This window comes from Mytilus californianus, unplaced genomic scaffold, assembly GCF_021869535.1.
Source record: "Mytilus californianus isolate M0D057914Y unplaced genomic scaffold, xbMytCali1.0.p SCAF_4, whole genome shotgun sequence".
Taxonomy (NCBI): domain Eukaryota; kingdom Metazoa; phylum Mollusca; class Bivalvia; order Mytilida; family Mytilidae; genus Mytilus; species Mytilus californianus.
Genome location: NW_026262690.1, coordinates 13,830,073 through 13,842,438, shown reverse-complemented (window position 1 = coordinate 13,842,438; position 12,366 = coordinate 13,830,073). Strand labels below are relative to the sequence as shown.

Here is a 12,366-nt window from a genome sequence, read left to right as displayed (position 1 = left end):
AATTGCACAGTATTGCGCAATAGCAAGAAATATCCAATAGCACAATATTGCGCAATAGCAAGAAATTGTCAATTGTACAGTATTGCGCAATAGCAAGAAATATTTAATAGCACAGGATTGTGCAAAAGAAGATACTTCCTATAAATTGCTTATTTCTTGACCAATTTCAATGGGGTTTTATTCTTGATTTCATGGGGTTCTTTAATATGCTGAATCTAACCGTGTATTTAGTTTTTGGATTTTGGGCCCCGTTTTTAAATTGGTCCACATTGAGGTCCAAAGGGTCCAAAATTAAACTTTGTTTGATTTCATCAAAAATTGAATTATTGGGGTTCTTTGATATGCCGAATCTAACTGTGTATTTAGATTCTTAAATTTTGGTTCCGTTTTCAAATTGGTCTACATTAAGGTCCAAAGGGTCCAAAATTAAACTTAGTTTGATTTTAACAAAAATTGAATTCTTAGGGTTCTTTGATATGCTGAATCTAAACATGTATTTAGATTTTTGATTATGGGCCCAGTTTTCAAGTTGGTCCAAATCGGGGTCCAAAATTAAACTTTGTTTGATTTCAACAAAAATTGAATATATGGGGTTCTTTGATATGCTGAATCTAACCATGTATTTAGATTTTTGATTTTTGGGCCCCGTTATCAACTTTGTCCACATTGAGGTCAAAAGGGTCCAAAATTAAACTTTGTTTGATTTCATCAAAAATTGAATTCTTGGGGTTCTTTGATATGCTGAATCTAACCATGTATTTAGATTTTGGATATTGGACCATAATAGGTGAATGTCCAATTTAAAATTTTTAAGTTCTTAGACCACATTCAATCTGTGTTAGAAACCTATGCTGTGTCAAATATTTAATCACAATCCAAATCCAAAGCTGTATCAAGCTTGAATGTTGTGTCCATACTTCCCCCAACTGTTCAGGGTTCGACCTCTGCGGTCGTATCAAGCTGCGCCCTGCGGAGCATTTTATTACATGCTAGTTCACAGGAATTATTCTGACTCGAAGCCATCCCATCTTTGCTCTTACTCCTAAATGCTGCTGGCTTAGAGAAGATGCAGCAAATGCTAATTTTAGGTCTTTGGTTTCATACGACTGGGGGTCAAACCCACATCCTTCTGCACTCGACCACAAGTCCACCAAGGCTAAATCTCAACAGAGATGATCTGACGCCAACACCAAATTCTCTTATTTGGAATGGGAATTAACATAGAATAGGTTGACTTGACTCAACCTCTGTATATCAGTCAAATGTGGCAGTGGTTCAATAGAAATAATTTAGACCAAGTAGATTTTGTTTATCCAGAAACAATCTTGATATCTAGATTTGGTTTAAATCAGTTAAAAAGAGGACATTGTGATGTATTATTTAGTGTAATATTTTTCCATTTCAGAGTACAACTATACCATACACATGCATTAAGGAAGAATCTTAGCTATTTCTTAGAACCACCAAACTTGCCACCCGAAGATTTAGAACCTCTTCAAGAGAAAGTGGTTAGTTATTAGTATAAAAGTTCAATTGTATTTCTAAAAACTTTGGAAATTTTAATATTCTCAATCAATCTTAAAGTAAAAGTTGATGCTTAAAAATGGTTGCATAGGGCTTTGAACTGTAATTGACCTTTGGCATCATACAACGATCACTTTTGTACTACTGCATCAACAACATTTATAGGAATGTTTGAAATATTGTTTAAGTAGTATAGGTTCATTACCTGTGTATTTTAAATGTCAAGCATAAGGCATATAGGTTCATTACCTGGGTATCTATTGTCAAATATAAGGTCATAGGTTAGTTACCTGGGTATTTAATGTCAAACATAAGGCATATAGCTTTATTACTGGGGTATTTTATGTCAAACATAAGGTCATAGGTTAGTTACCTGGGTATTTAATGTCAAACATAAGGCATACAGCTTTATTACCTGGGTGTTTAATGTCAAGCAAAAGGTCATATAGGTTTTTAGTCCCCTACTGACGAAGTCAAAGGAGTCTTTAGGTTTGCACTCCATCTGTCCGTCTGTCCATCCGTCAGTCCGGCAAATCAGCTTTCCACACTTTTTTTCTTCGTTCTTGAAGATATTGATTTGATATTTGGTATATAGTTTTATCATGACAAGTTATAGATCAAGTTCGAATTTTGTTCCAGTCTGATGATTTAGTCCAGAGTTATGGACCATAACTCTGGACCATATCTAATGATAAAGTACTATGTTAAACCATATTTCTGTACAAAGGGAGATAACTCATTTTTTAAAAGACATTCTTTGTTAAATTATTTGAAGAATTTTTTGACAGGTTTGTTTGTTATTTAGTATAAACTAATTTTCTGAATGCTATATATATCAAAAAAAATTATGAAGAGAAATCCTTTAATTAGATAATAATCTATTTTTATTAATGTATATATTTCAATACATTACATTGTGTAGATAAAAGTTGTTGACATTTTATAGATAAGTTATAAATCTATATTAGTTTGTGACACATGAAAGAAAAAAATATTTGGAACTATTAATTATATCTGATTATAATTTGAAATAGATATTCAATGTATTACATCATATCTAATTCTAGAGAACTATTAATCATATCTAATGGTTTTTTCATCATGCTTATAAGATATTGATTGATAATTGGTATATAGATTTATCATGACAAGTTACAGATCAAGTTCAAATTTTTGTTTCGGTCTAATAATTTTGTGCAGAGTTATTGTCTTTGGACTTGAAAAATTCACTCATATAATCAGTTTTCAACACTGTTTTAGTCATGCTTTAAGATATTGACATGATATTTACTTACACCATGACAAGTTATAGAACAAGTTAGCATTTCGTTCCAGTATAATGAATTTTTACCCGGTAGGGGACTATGTATTGCCATGCAATACTCTCAGAATGCTTGTTTACGTGGGTATTTAATGTCAAGCATAAGGTCATATAGGTTTTTTATGTGGGTATTTAATGTCAAACATAAGGCATATAGCTTTATTACCTGGGTGTTTAATGTCAAGCAAAAGGTCATATAGGTTTTTTACGTGGGTATTTAATGTCAAGCATAAGGTCATATAGGTTTTTTATTTGGGAATTTAATGTCAAACATATGGCATATAGCTTTATTACCTGGGTGTTTAACTTCTTATCTACCACAGGTACCTTTACAGTTCACTACTACACACTGCTGATTAGTTAGCTACTGCAGCTGAATTGTAGGTTAACTACCAGAGATAATTTGCAGTGAGAGAATTTTTCACAAATTGTTAAGGCTGTGTTATGAGTACTCTAATTAAATGTTTAATTAATCAGTATTTATTGTATATTAATTGAAATTTTCATTATCAAGCTTGAAAGCTGCCGTAAACAGACGAAAAAGTTTTCAAATTATTTGTCCATGTTTGGCTTCTTCATCCTCGGAAGACTCGCAATCTTGTTCTGACAATCTAAATTATTTAATTTAGCTTGTCGGAACAAGATATACTTCCAATTTTGCTTTCTAATTGCATAAATCCTTCAAATTCTTCACTTTCACTATACGATTTGAACAAAGAAGCCCATTCATCCGCCATTGTTTTAATCACATTCCGAACACGTGTAAAATTCATCATAATTATATGTAAACACACACTTTTTATAGAAAAGGAATGTACGAGTTGAAAGATTATTCATTTGTAAAACTGAATTTCATTGGTGCATTTAGGGATTCCCCAACAGTTTTGTCCAATCTAAAGGGTTTTAACAATGGTATATTTTACGGAAATATCCGTCACTGGGACTGCGCAAGTGTATGTTAACAGCGGATCTATCAGTCACTGCGAATACACGCTTGATTATGCAAGCGGATTTATCAGTCACTGCGGACAGAACGATGATAAAAACCGCGTATATATCCCTCAGTGGTAGATAAAGAGTTAATGTCAAGCAAAAGGTCATATAGGTTTTTTACCTGGGTATTTAATGTCAAGCATAAGGCATATAGGTTTATTACCTGGGTACTTAATGTCAAGCCATGCATCAAAAGAGTTTAAATTGTAAGACATGTATAATTGGTGTATCTGTTAACTTTAGGAAGAAAAGCCTAAAGAACCAACAGAAACAGCTGTTGTAGATAAGAAAAGACCAAAGAAGAAACCAAAAAGATCCAACAGTGGAAGTGGTGGAGGTTTCATCCAGGTTTGTAGAACATTTTGTTTAATTTTATGCCCTATAGTGTGTTTTTTTTAGCGGGGTGAAATTTCTTGATTAAGGAGCAACAATGTATAGGAAAAATTTGTCAGATTCTTAATTCCCAATTAAATATTTTGGCAGATACTGAAATGGTTGAAGTTAAACAGTTGTGAAAACAGTAAATAATATCTTTGCTGTAGTTCTGTATAAATACAAGAAATTAAAAGAAATAATCATTTTAATAGTAAAAAGAAATACATATGGAAAATGATAGTGTTTATTAAAATTATCAAGAGTGACTAACAACTCTTTAACACTAATTACAGTAGAATACCTGACAGAGTACCTAACACTCTTATATTGTTTAACACTTATTAATAAGGGTATACATACCTGACAGAATGTGAAAGAGAAACTCAGTTTAATTAAAATGTATAAAAAAAACGTTAATGTTGTTTAATCTGAAATTTACCATTTTTGGTCTGCCATCTGGAAAAAAAATAAATCATTCACAAAGCACTTTAGCAATTAGAAATTACCGTATGCATACATTTTCGTGGAATTGATTTTAACGATTTTTATTTATCTGCCAAAATAAATGAAAATAACCTGCTATACAGTATCTCATTCAAGTAATTGAGAGATTTTTTTATTTCTTATCTCTTTATTTCATGCTTTTTTTTTAAAGTATAAGATAGACTTGTTTGGTGTATAAAAAAAAAAAAGTACTGAACACTTTATCAAAGAAAGTACTTTGAAAATACTAATGATACATGTAGCTACAGATAATAGCAGCTGGTATTTGTATTTTATATTTTTTATTATGCCCCCGCCGTAGCAGTGGGGGCATTAAGTTTTACCCTTGTCCGTCTGTACATACGTACATACGTACGTACGAACGTACATCCCAAAATTGGTTTCCATTCTCTAACTTGAGTTTGCCTCAACCAAATGTTATGAAACTTATACACCATGCTTATTACCACAAAACACAGATTAAATTTGAATTTTGGTGGCATCACTTTAAACGTTCTAGAGTTATGCCCCTTTATAAATGGAAAAATTGCAAAATTTTTAGTTTCAGTTCTCTAACTTAAGTTTGCCTCAACCAAATGTTATGAAACTTACCCACAATGCTTATTACCACAAAACTCAGATCAAGTTCAAATTTAGGTAGCGTCACTTTTACCGTTCTTCAGTTATGTCCCTTTATAACTATATGATATGCAAGTGGGGGCATCATCTCCATAAAATTGGAGTTATCTTCCTTTGTCCATGATTATAGTTGAATCAACTACAATCAATGCTTTATACAATGCAATAATTTTGACTTCCACTGATAAAACACAGATCAAGTTGAATTTGGGTAGTGTCACTTTAACCATTATTGAGTTATGCCCCTTTATAAATCGAAAGATTGCAAAATTTTTAGTTTCCATTCTGTAACCAAACATTATGAAACCTATACACAATATTCATTACCACAAAACTAAGATCAAGTACAAGTTTTTGTTTTTTCCGTTTTCTAACTTTAGTTTGCCTCAACCAAATGTTATGAAACTTATACACAATGCTTATTACTACATAATACAGATTAAGTATGAAATTTGGTGGCGACACTTTTACCATTCTTGAGTTATGTCCCTTTATAAACATAAAAATTGCTGAATTTTTCGTTTCCGTTCTCTAACTTTAGTTTGTCTCAACCAAATGTTATAAAACTTATACACAACCGTTCTAGAGTTATGTGTGTTTACAAATAGAAAAATTGCTGAATTTTTAGTTTCTGTTCTCTTCTTAAGTTAGCCTCAACCAAATGTTATGAGACTTACACACAATGCTTATTACCACAAAACTCAGATCAAGTTCAAATTTGGGTAGCGTCACTTTTACAGTTCTTCAGTTATGTCCCTTTATAACTATATGATATGCAAGCGGGGGCATCATCTGTGTCCACATGTGGACACTATCCACATTTATTTTTAAAAAGAGTGAGCCATATTTTTATATATATATTGGAATTTCAATAGAGGATCGGATGGGGTCGCGTCATCACAGATTCACTTTGGAGCATTGCTCACCTAGTTTTTTTTAATGAAAAATTAAATTAATAACAAGGAACTAAGCAAATTAGCTTATAACTACATATTAATGACTGATTCTCAGTTATTAAATTTCTTACATGATCTGTGAAAATTACAAATGGTTAGAGCTTAAAAAAAGTAAGGTAAATATTTTGTAGTTCAATAACTATTTTCTATTTCCAGGCACCGATGGGTGGATATGGGAGCCGTATGGACTACCAACCAGGACCACCTCCAAGTTGGGGATCCATGCCACAACAGCCAACCCAACCTAATTATTATTCTCCAATGGCCCAAGGTCCAGGTATGAACAAATTTAAAAAAACAACAAAATACCAAATATCAAAAGCATTAATTGTTCAAAACTTACTCACAGAAGTGGATATCAGATAATGTAAAGTAACTTTTTCAAGGTCAATTATATGACCTTGTTCTATGTGTGACTCAAACAGTGACCTTGACATTCCATGTGGGACTGGTGCAGATCCTTATGTCAATATTGTGAATATATTTTTGTTTGTATATTACAATTTTCAAGGTTTGTTCAAAAAAATGTTAAGTTTGAATTTACAGTTTCAGATACATTGTAACGCATATCATATTCTACATTCTGCTGAGTGTCATCCACAAAAATTAAAATTACAAAAAGTAAAGCTTCACACCAAACATCAAATAAAAGTCTAAGTATATTTTGCAGTGTGAAGCATTTTAACATTTAATTCTAGGGCCTAGATTTGCACCTTCACCATATAATTCCAAAGCAGCCATTCAGTCTATGTTACGTGGGAGGGGGAATACCTACCCTATGGGAGGAACTACTCAGCCATCGTTAAAACAACTCCAGATGATTCAGCAACAACAGCAGTCTCAGATGGTCAGAGCACAGATAAGAAATCAAGTCAATCGTATGTCTGAAATGACTCCATATGCTCGACAGATACCTGGGCCAGGAATGCACTTAAATCAACAACCAGGTAATATTGTCTATATTTGGAAAAAGAAGCTAAAATTGTCAATATAGCATACACATTTTTAACAATATGTTTTTTTCAGAAGTATATTTAAAAAAAAACTGGTAAAATGTCAATCTTCCAATGGGCAGGATTTTGGGGATTATTTTCCATATGAAGTAAAATTCTAAAAGGAGACATAATAACATCAACAGTGTTTGTTGTGGTGGTTTGTTGTCATTTTTATGCCCCCGCCGTAGCGGTGGGGGCATTAAGTTTTACCCTTGTCCGTCTGTACGTACGTCCCAAAATTGGTTTCCGTTCTCTAACTTGAGTTTGCCTCAACCAATTGTTATGAAACTTATACACAATGCTTATTACCACAAAACACAGATCAAGTTTGACTTTTGGTTGCCTCACTTTAACCGTTCTAGAGTTATGCCCCTTTATAAATGGAAAAATTGCAAAATTTTTAGTTTCTGTTCTCTAACTTAAGTTTGCCGCAACCAAATGTTATGAAACTTATACACAATGCTTATTACCACAAAACACAGATCAAGTTTGAATTTTGGTGGCATCACTTTAACCGTTCTAAAGTTATGCCCCTTTATAAATGGAAAAATTGCAAACTTTTTAGTTTCTGTTCTCTAACTTAAGTTTGCCTCAACCAAATGTTATAAACTTATACACAATGCTTATTACCACAAAACACAGATCAAGTTTGAATTTTGGTTGCGTCACTTTAACCGTTCTAGAGTTATGACCCTTTATAAATGGAAAAATTGCAAAATTTTTATTTTCTTCTAAAGATCAAGTTATTTTAAAATTGGAGTTATCTTCCTTTGTCCATGATTATAGTTGAACCAAATACAATCAATGCTTTATACAATGCAATGTTTAATTTTGACTTCCACTGATAATTCACAGATCAAGTTGAATTTGGGTAGTGTCACTTTAACCATTATTGAGTTATGCCCCTTTATAAATCGAAAGATTGCAAAAAATTTTTTCCATTCTGTAACTTAAGTTTGCCTCAACCAAACATTATGAAACCTATACACAATTTTCATTACCACAAAACTAAGATCAAGTACAAATTTTTTGTTTCCATTTTTTATCTTTAGTGTGCCTCAACCAAATGTTATGAAACTTATACACAATGCTTATTACTACATAATACAGATTGTGTACGAAATTTGGTGGCGACACTTTTACCATTCTTGAGTTATGTTCCTTTATAAACATAAAAATTGCTGAATTTTTCGTTTCCGTTCTCTAACTTTAGTTTGTCTCAACCAAATGTTATAAAACTTATACACAACCTTCTAGAGTTATGCGTGTTTACAAATAGAGGAAAAATTGCTGAATTTTTAGTTTCTGTTCTCTACTTAAGTTAGCCTCAACCAAATGTTGAGACTTACACACAATGCTTATTACCACACAGATCAAGTTCAAATTTGGGTTGCGTCACTTTTACTGTTCTTCAGTTATGTTCCTTTATAACTATATGAAATGCAAGTGGGGGCATCATCTGTGTCCACATGTGGACACTATCCACATTTATTTGCTATTCTTTTTATCCTTTTTTGTATTATTTCATAAAATTTCCAAGTAAAAATTATTATAGGGGTTAAAAATATGTAAGGCAGGGTTACAGACACCAAAAGTATAAAATATGTTTGCCTTGTATTGTTATTGTTTTACCTGTAAGTATATGAGATGAAGTAAAGTTCCTATAGTTGTCAAACTTAAAAGATCCATTGATATCAGTATCAAGTAGTGATTACTTTTTGCTCTTACCACAGTTGAAAGATACCATCTTTTGAAATCCTTGAAGGATACATATTTGGACAGAACAAATTGTATATTATATTTTTGTTGACATTTTGTACAAAGCTATCACCATTTTGTTTTAGGAATAAATCAGAACTATAATCAACCCTACAGTATGCCTCCACAACCAGCTGCAACAGGGGATATAACAGGAAGCCAGATTATGCCACAGGGCTTTAACCAATCATATCAGAGCTCTCAGAATCCTACTATGTTACAGCCAATGGGGAATCAACAGGGATACATGTCACAACAACCCCATCAACAGCAGTTTAATACAAGGTAATGTCAGTAGCACAAAAAAAACCTTTATCAGTTAAAAAAATCTATTTAAGTAATGCACATTGCAGAAAAATAGGGTAGATATGTAACATAATTTTATTTTAAATATATAAGTGATGTGTCATTATATGACTGCAAAAAATTGAAGGAAATTAAAAAATTAGGAATTAGGGGCCAAAAAGGGGCCCAAATAAGCATTTTTCTAGTTTCCAGACATTAACTTGTGGAACAGTGTATTGATCTCTCTGAAATTATACCACAAGTTTCTATACCACAAAGGGATGGTTAGGATTGGCTTTGGGGGGTTATGGCTCAGACCCTTTGGAAATTAGGGGCAAAAAAGGGGGAAAAACAAGGGTTTCTTGGTTAATGGACAATTAAAAAAAGTACAATGTTATGTTTGGATTACCTCCCTTACATTGCTTTTAAATTATGTATAAAGAAATGTTGTATTGTCTTGAAGTGAATAGCTGTCAATTTATTTTTAGAAGTTACTATTTAAAAATGCTGATTAAGGAATATTAATTTTAGCTATAATTATGTATGTCATTTTCTATTTTGAGACTTTTATGATGTATTTAAATGGGTAAATATGGTTGCAAACTCCATTGACTATATCTTGAGGGAAAAAAAAATTTGGGGGGGAAAAGGGGGGGGGGGGAGGTGAGAAAAACAATTGTGGGGGTGGGGGGGGGGGGGGGTAAAAAAGAAATTGTGAGGGGGGACAATTGTTTCTCATTTCAGATTTCAGAAAATAAAAAGAAAATTTCTGTGGGAGGGGGGGGGGGGGTCAATTCGCAACAGCATAGTGTATTGCACAAAAGCAAAAAAATTGAATATAAATTCAAATTATATAACCAATTCTAAGTTCTTTGACTACAGTTATGCTGTGTCAGAAACCTATTATGTGTCAAATATTTAGTTACAATCCAAATTCAGACCTGTATCAAGCGCAGATATTGTGTCCATTTTTGCCCCAACTGTTCAGGGTTGGACCTCTGCAGTCATATCCAGCTGCGCTCAGCGAAGCAACTTATTTTTCAAATGTGATCAGAGCTATAAATGTTAACCTTATGAACTTTAATTTTTTTTTTTTTCATAAAATTTACTTTTGATCTTTTCTACAGAATTCAACCTGGAATGCAGAATCCTAATACTGGAATGTCAAATATATCCAATTATAATCAGATGGGAATGACACCATCTCAAGGTCAAGGGACATTTATGCAACAGCGCATGGTGAGGACACAACAACAAAGACAACAAATATTACAACAACAATTAAGAATTCAACAACAACAACAGATGCCTCAGCAGTCAACACAGCCACAACACAATGCTAATCTGATGGCACAACTACAACAACAGATGGGAGTACGACAGCAACCCAACAATGCCTATAATCAGTATCAACAACCTCCACAGTATTAAACATTCAAATTCTCCTTTAACAAATTGACAGTAGAAGAATTTATTGTTTTTAGTATTAGAGATGCTAGGAGAATTAAGATCCCAGTAACAGTTGAACTATTTCTTCAGTTTAGGGATTGGAGTTTGTTGATGTTATAATCAGTAAAAACATACCTACTCTGTGTTCCAGGTTTAAGGACAGTTATAGAATGGCTATTGTAATCAGTTTTCATACCGTGATGACAAGTATATAAACACAACATGTCTATAGACAATATAAGGACATTACTGCTGTCTGTAGTAAGGTCTTCTGAGGGATAAGACAGCACTCTAAACATACCTGATCAACAGCAGCCATTATGGGACTTATAATGATATCTACTTGTGTCTATGTGTTAGTTTATATTATTTATCATGATGCAATCTGCTGAACAACTCAAAATGATTTTCATAATTATTCTCTTAAAGTTTGTTACAATAACTTTTGTGTTTAAGTTTGTTACAATAGTTTTTGTAGCTGAAATTACCACAAATCAGAAGTTAAGAAATAAATTTTATTTTTTTTTATTTTTTCAGATTAATTTTTCATTTGAATATTTATGGGTTCATTTTTGTGGTGGACATACAGTTCACTGATATCTTTCATCATTCATTATCTTTCATTCATTGAAGAAATAAACATTAAAATAAAGACTGGAAAAAATTTATTCTGATCTTAATATACTCTTTCTAAAAAAATATTTGAAAGGAAATGTGTTTTTCTATCAGAATGTAAGGGAATGAAATGTTACACTTTGGACCAAACAGATTTTATTTGGACATATGTTTAAATAATAGACGCATAATGGTGCTTTTAATAAGCTTTAAAAGTACTCAATAAATATTTGTACATATGTATTGTAAAGTTTGAGACTTGTAAGATAGTACATGTATACGAAAAAAAGACCTGAATTATTTGTTAAATGTACTTTTAATGTGGGAAAGTTTTTCAATCCAAAATATGTACCATTTACACTGTATAAAAATTCAGACAGAATCACCTCATACCATGTGGATTACTGGTAATAGTGCACCTACTTTTCTTATGTTTTTATTAGATTGATTTTAATGATGGTTCCCATAGCAAGACAAGACATTTCATATTTTAAACATAAAGGAAATATTTTTAATGCAAAATCTCCAAGAGCCTACATTGGTTTGCTACAAAACTTGAGAGAATTGCTTCATACCATTAGCAGTTTGGCATTTCAAAGTTTAGTGCAGATTAGATAATGTTTGTCATGTCAAGAATGTCACAAAGCATAGCACCAAACATAAAGATTTCTGATAAGATCCTTTTTAGAATAAGTACCTATTATAAAAGATTGATATTCAGCATACAGCTGCATCAGAATAAAAGGTCCTATCCCCAGTTATCTACAAACCACTTTAAAATTATATGTTAAGTTACTAATAAGGTGTGATGACATAGAAGTATCAATATCATTGATATATGGTTTGCTGAGGTCATTGATATATGATATGCTGGGGTCATTGATATTTGATATGCTGGGGTCATTGATATATGGTATGCATTGGTATATGGTATGCTGAGGTCATTGATATATGATATGCTGGGGTCATTGAT

General features: G+C 32.3%; 1 protein-coding gene across 50 annotated transcripts in view; it reads left to right on the top strand.

The window, feature by feature from the left end:
- LOC127737498 (mediator of RNA polymerase II transcription subunit 12-like protein) overlaps positions 1-12,366 on the top strand; it is a 78,011-nt gene that overhangs the window by 62,874 nt on the left and 2,771 nt on the right. For 45 of the 50 annotated variants that reach the window (XM_052248281.1, XM_052248275.1, XM_052248272.1 and 42 more), the window contains exons 36-41: positions 1,406-1,508; positions 4,082-4,186; positions 6,448-6,568; positions 6,990-7,238; positions 9,131-9,329; positions 10,457-12,268. In XM_052248281.1, coding sequence (XP_052104241.1) covers positions 1,406-1,508; positions 4,082-4,186; positions 6,448-6,568; positions 6,990-7,238; positions 9,131-9,329; positions 10,457-10,760 — 1,081 coding nt within the window. In that variant the 3' untranslated portion in view covers positions 10,761-12,268. The remainder of the gene's footprint in view (positions 1-1,405; positions 1,509-4,081; positions 4,187-6,447; positions 6,569-6,989; positions 7,239-9,130; positions 9,330-10,456; positions 12,269-12,366) is intronic. The other 5 variants (XM_052248285.1, XM_052248284.1, XM_052248282.1 and 2 more) reach the window with 1 other exon arrangement.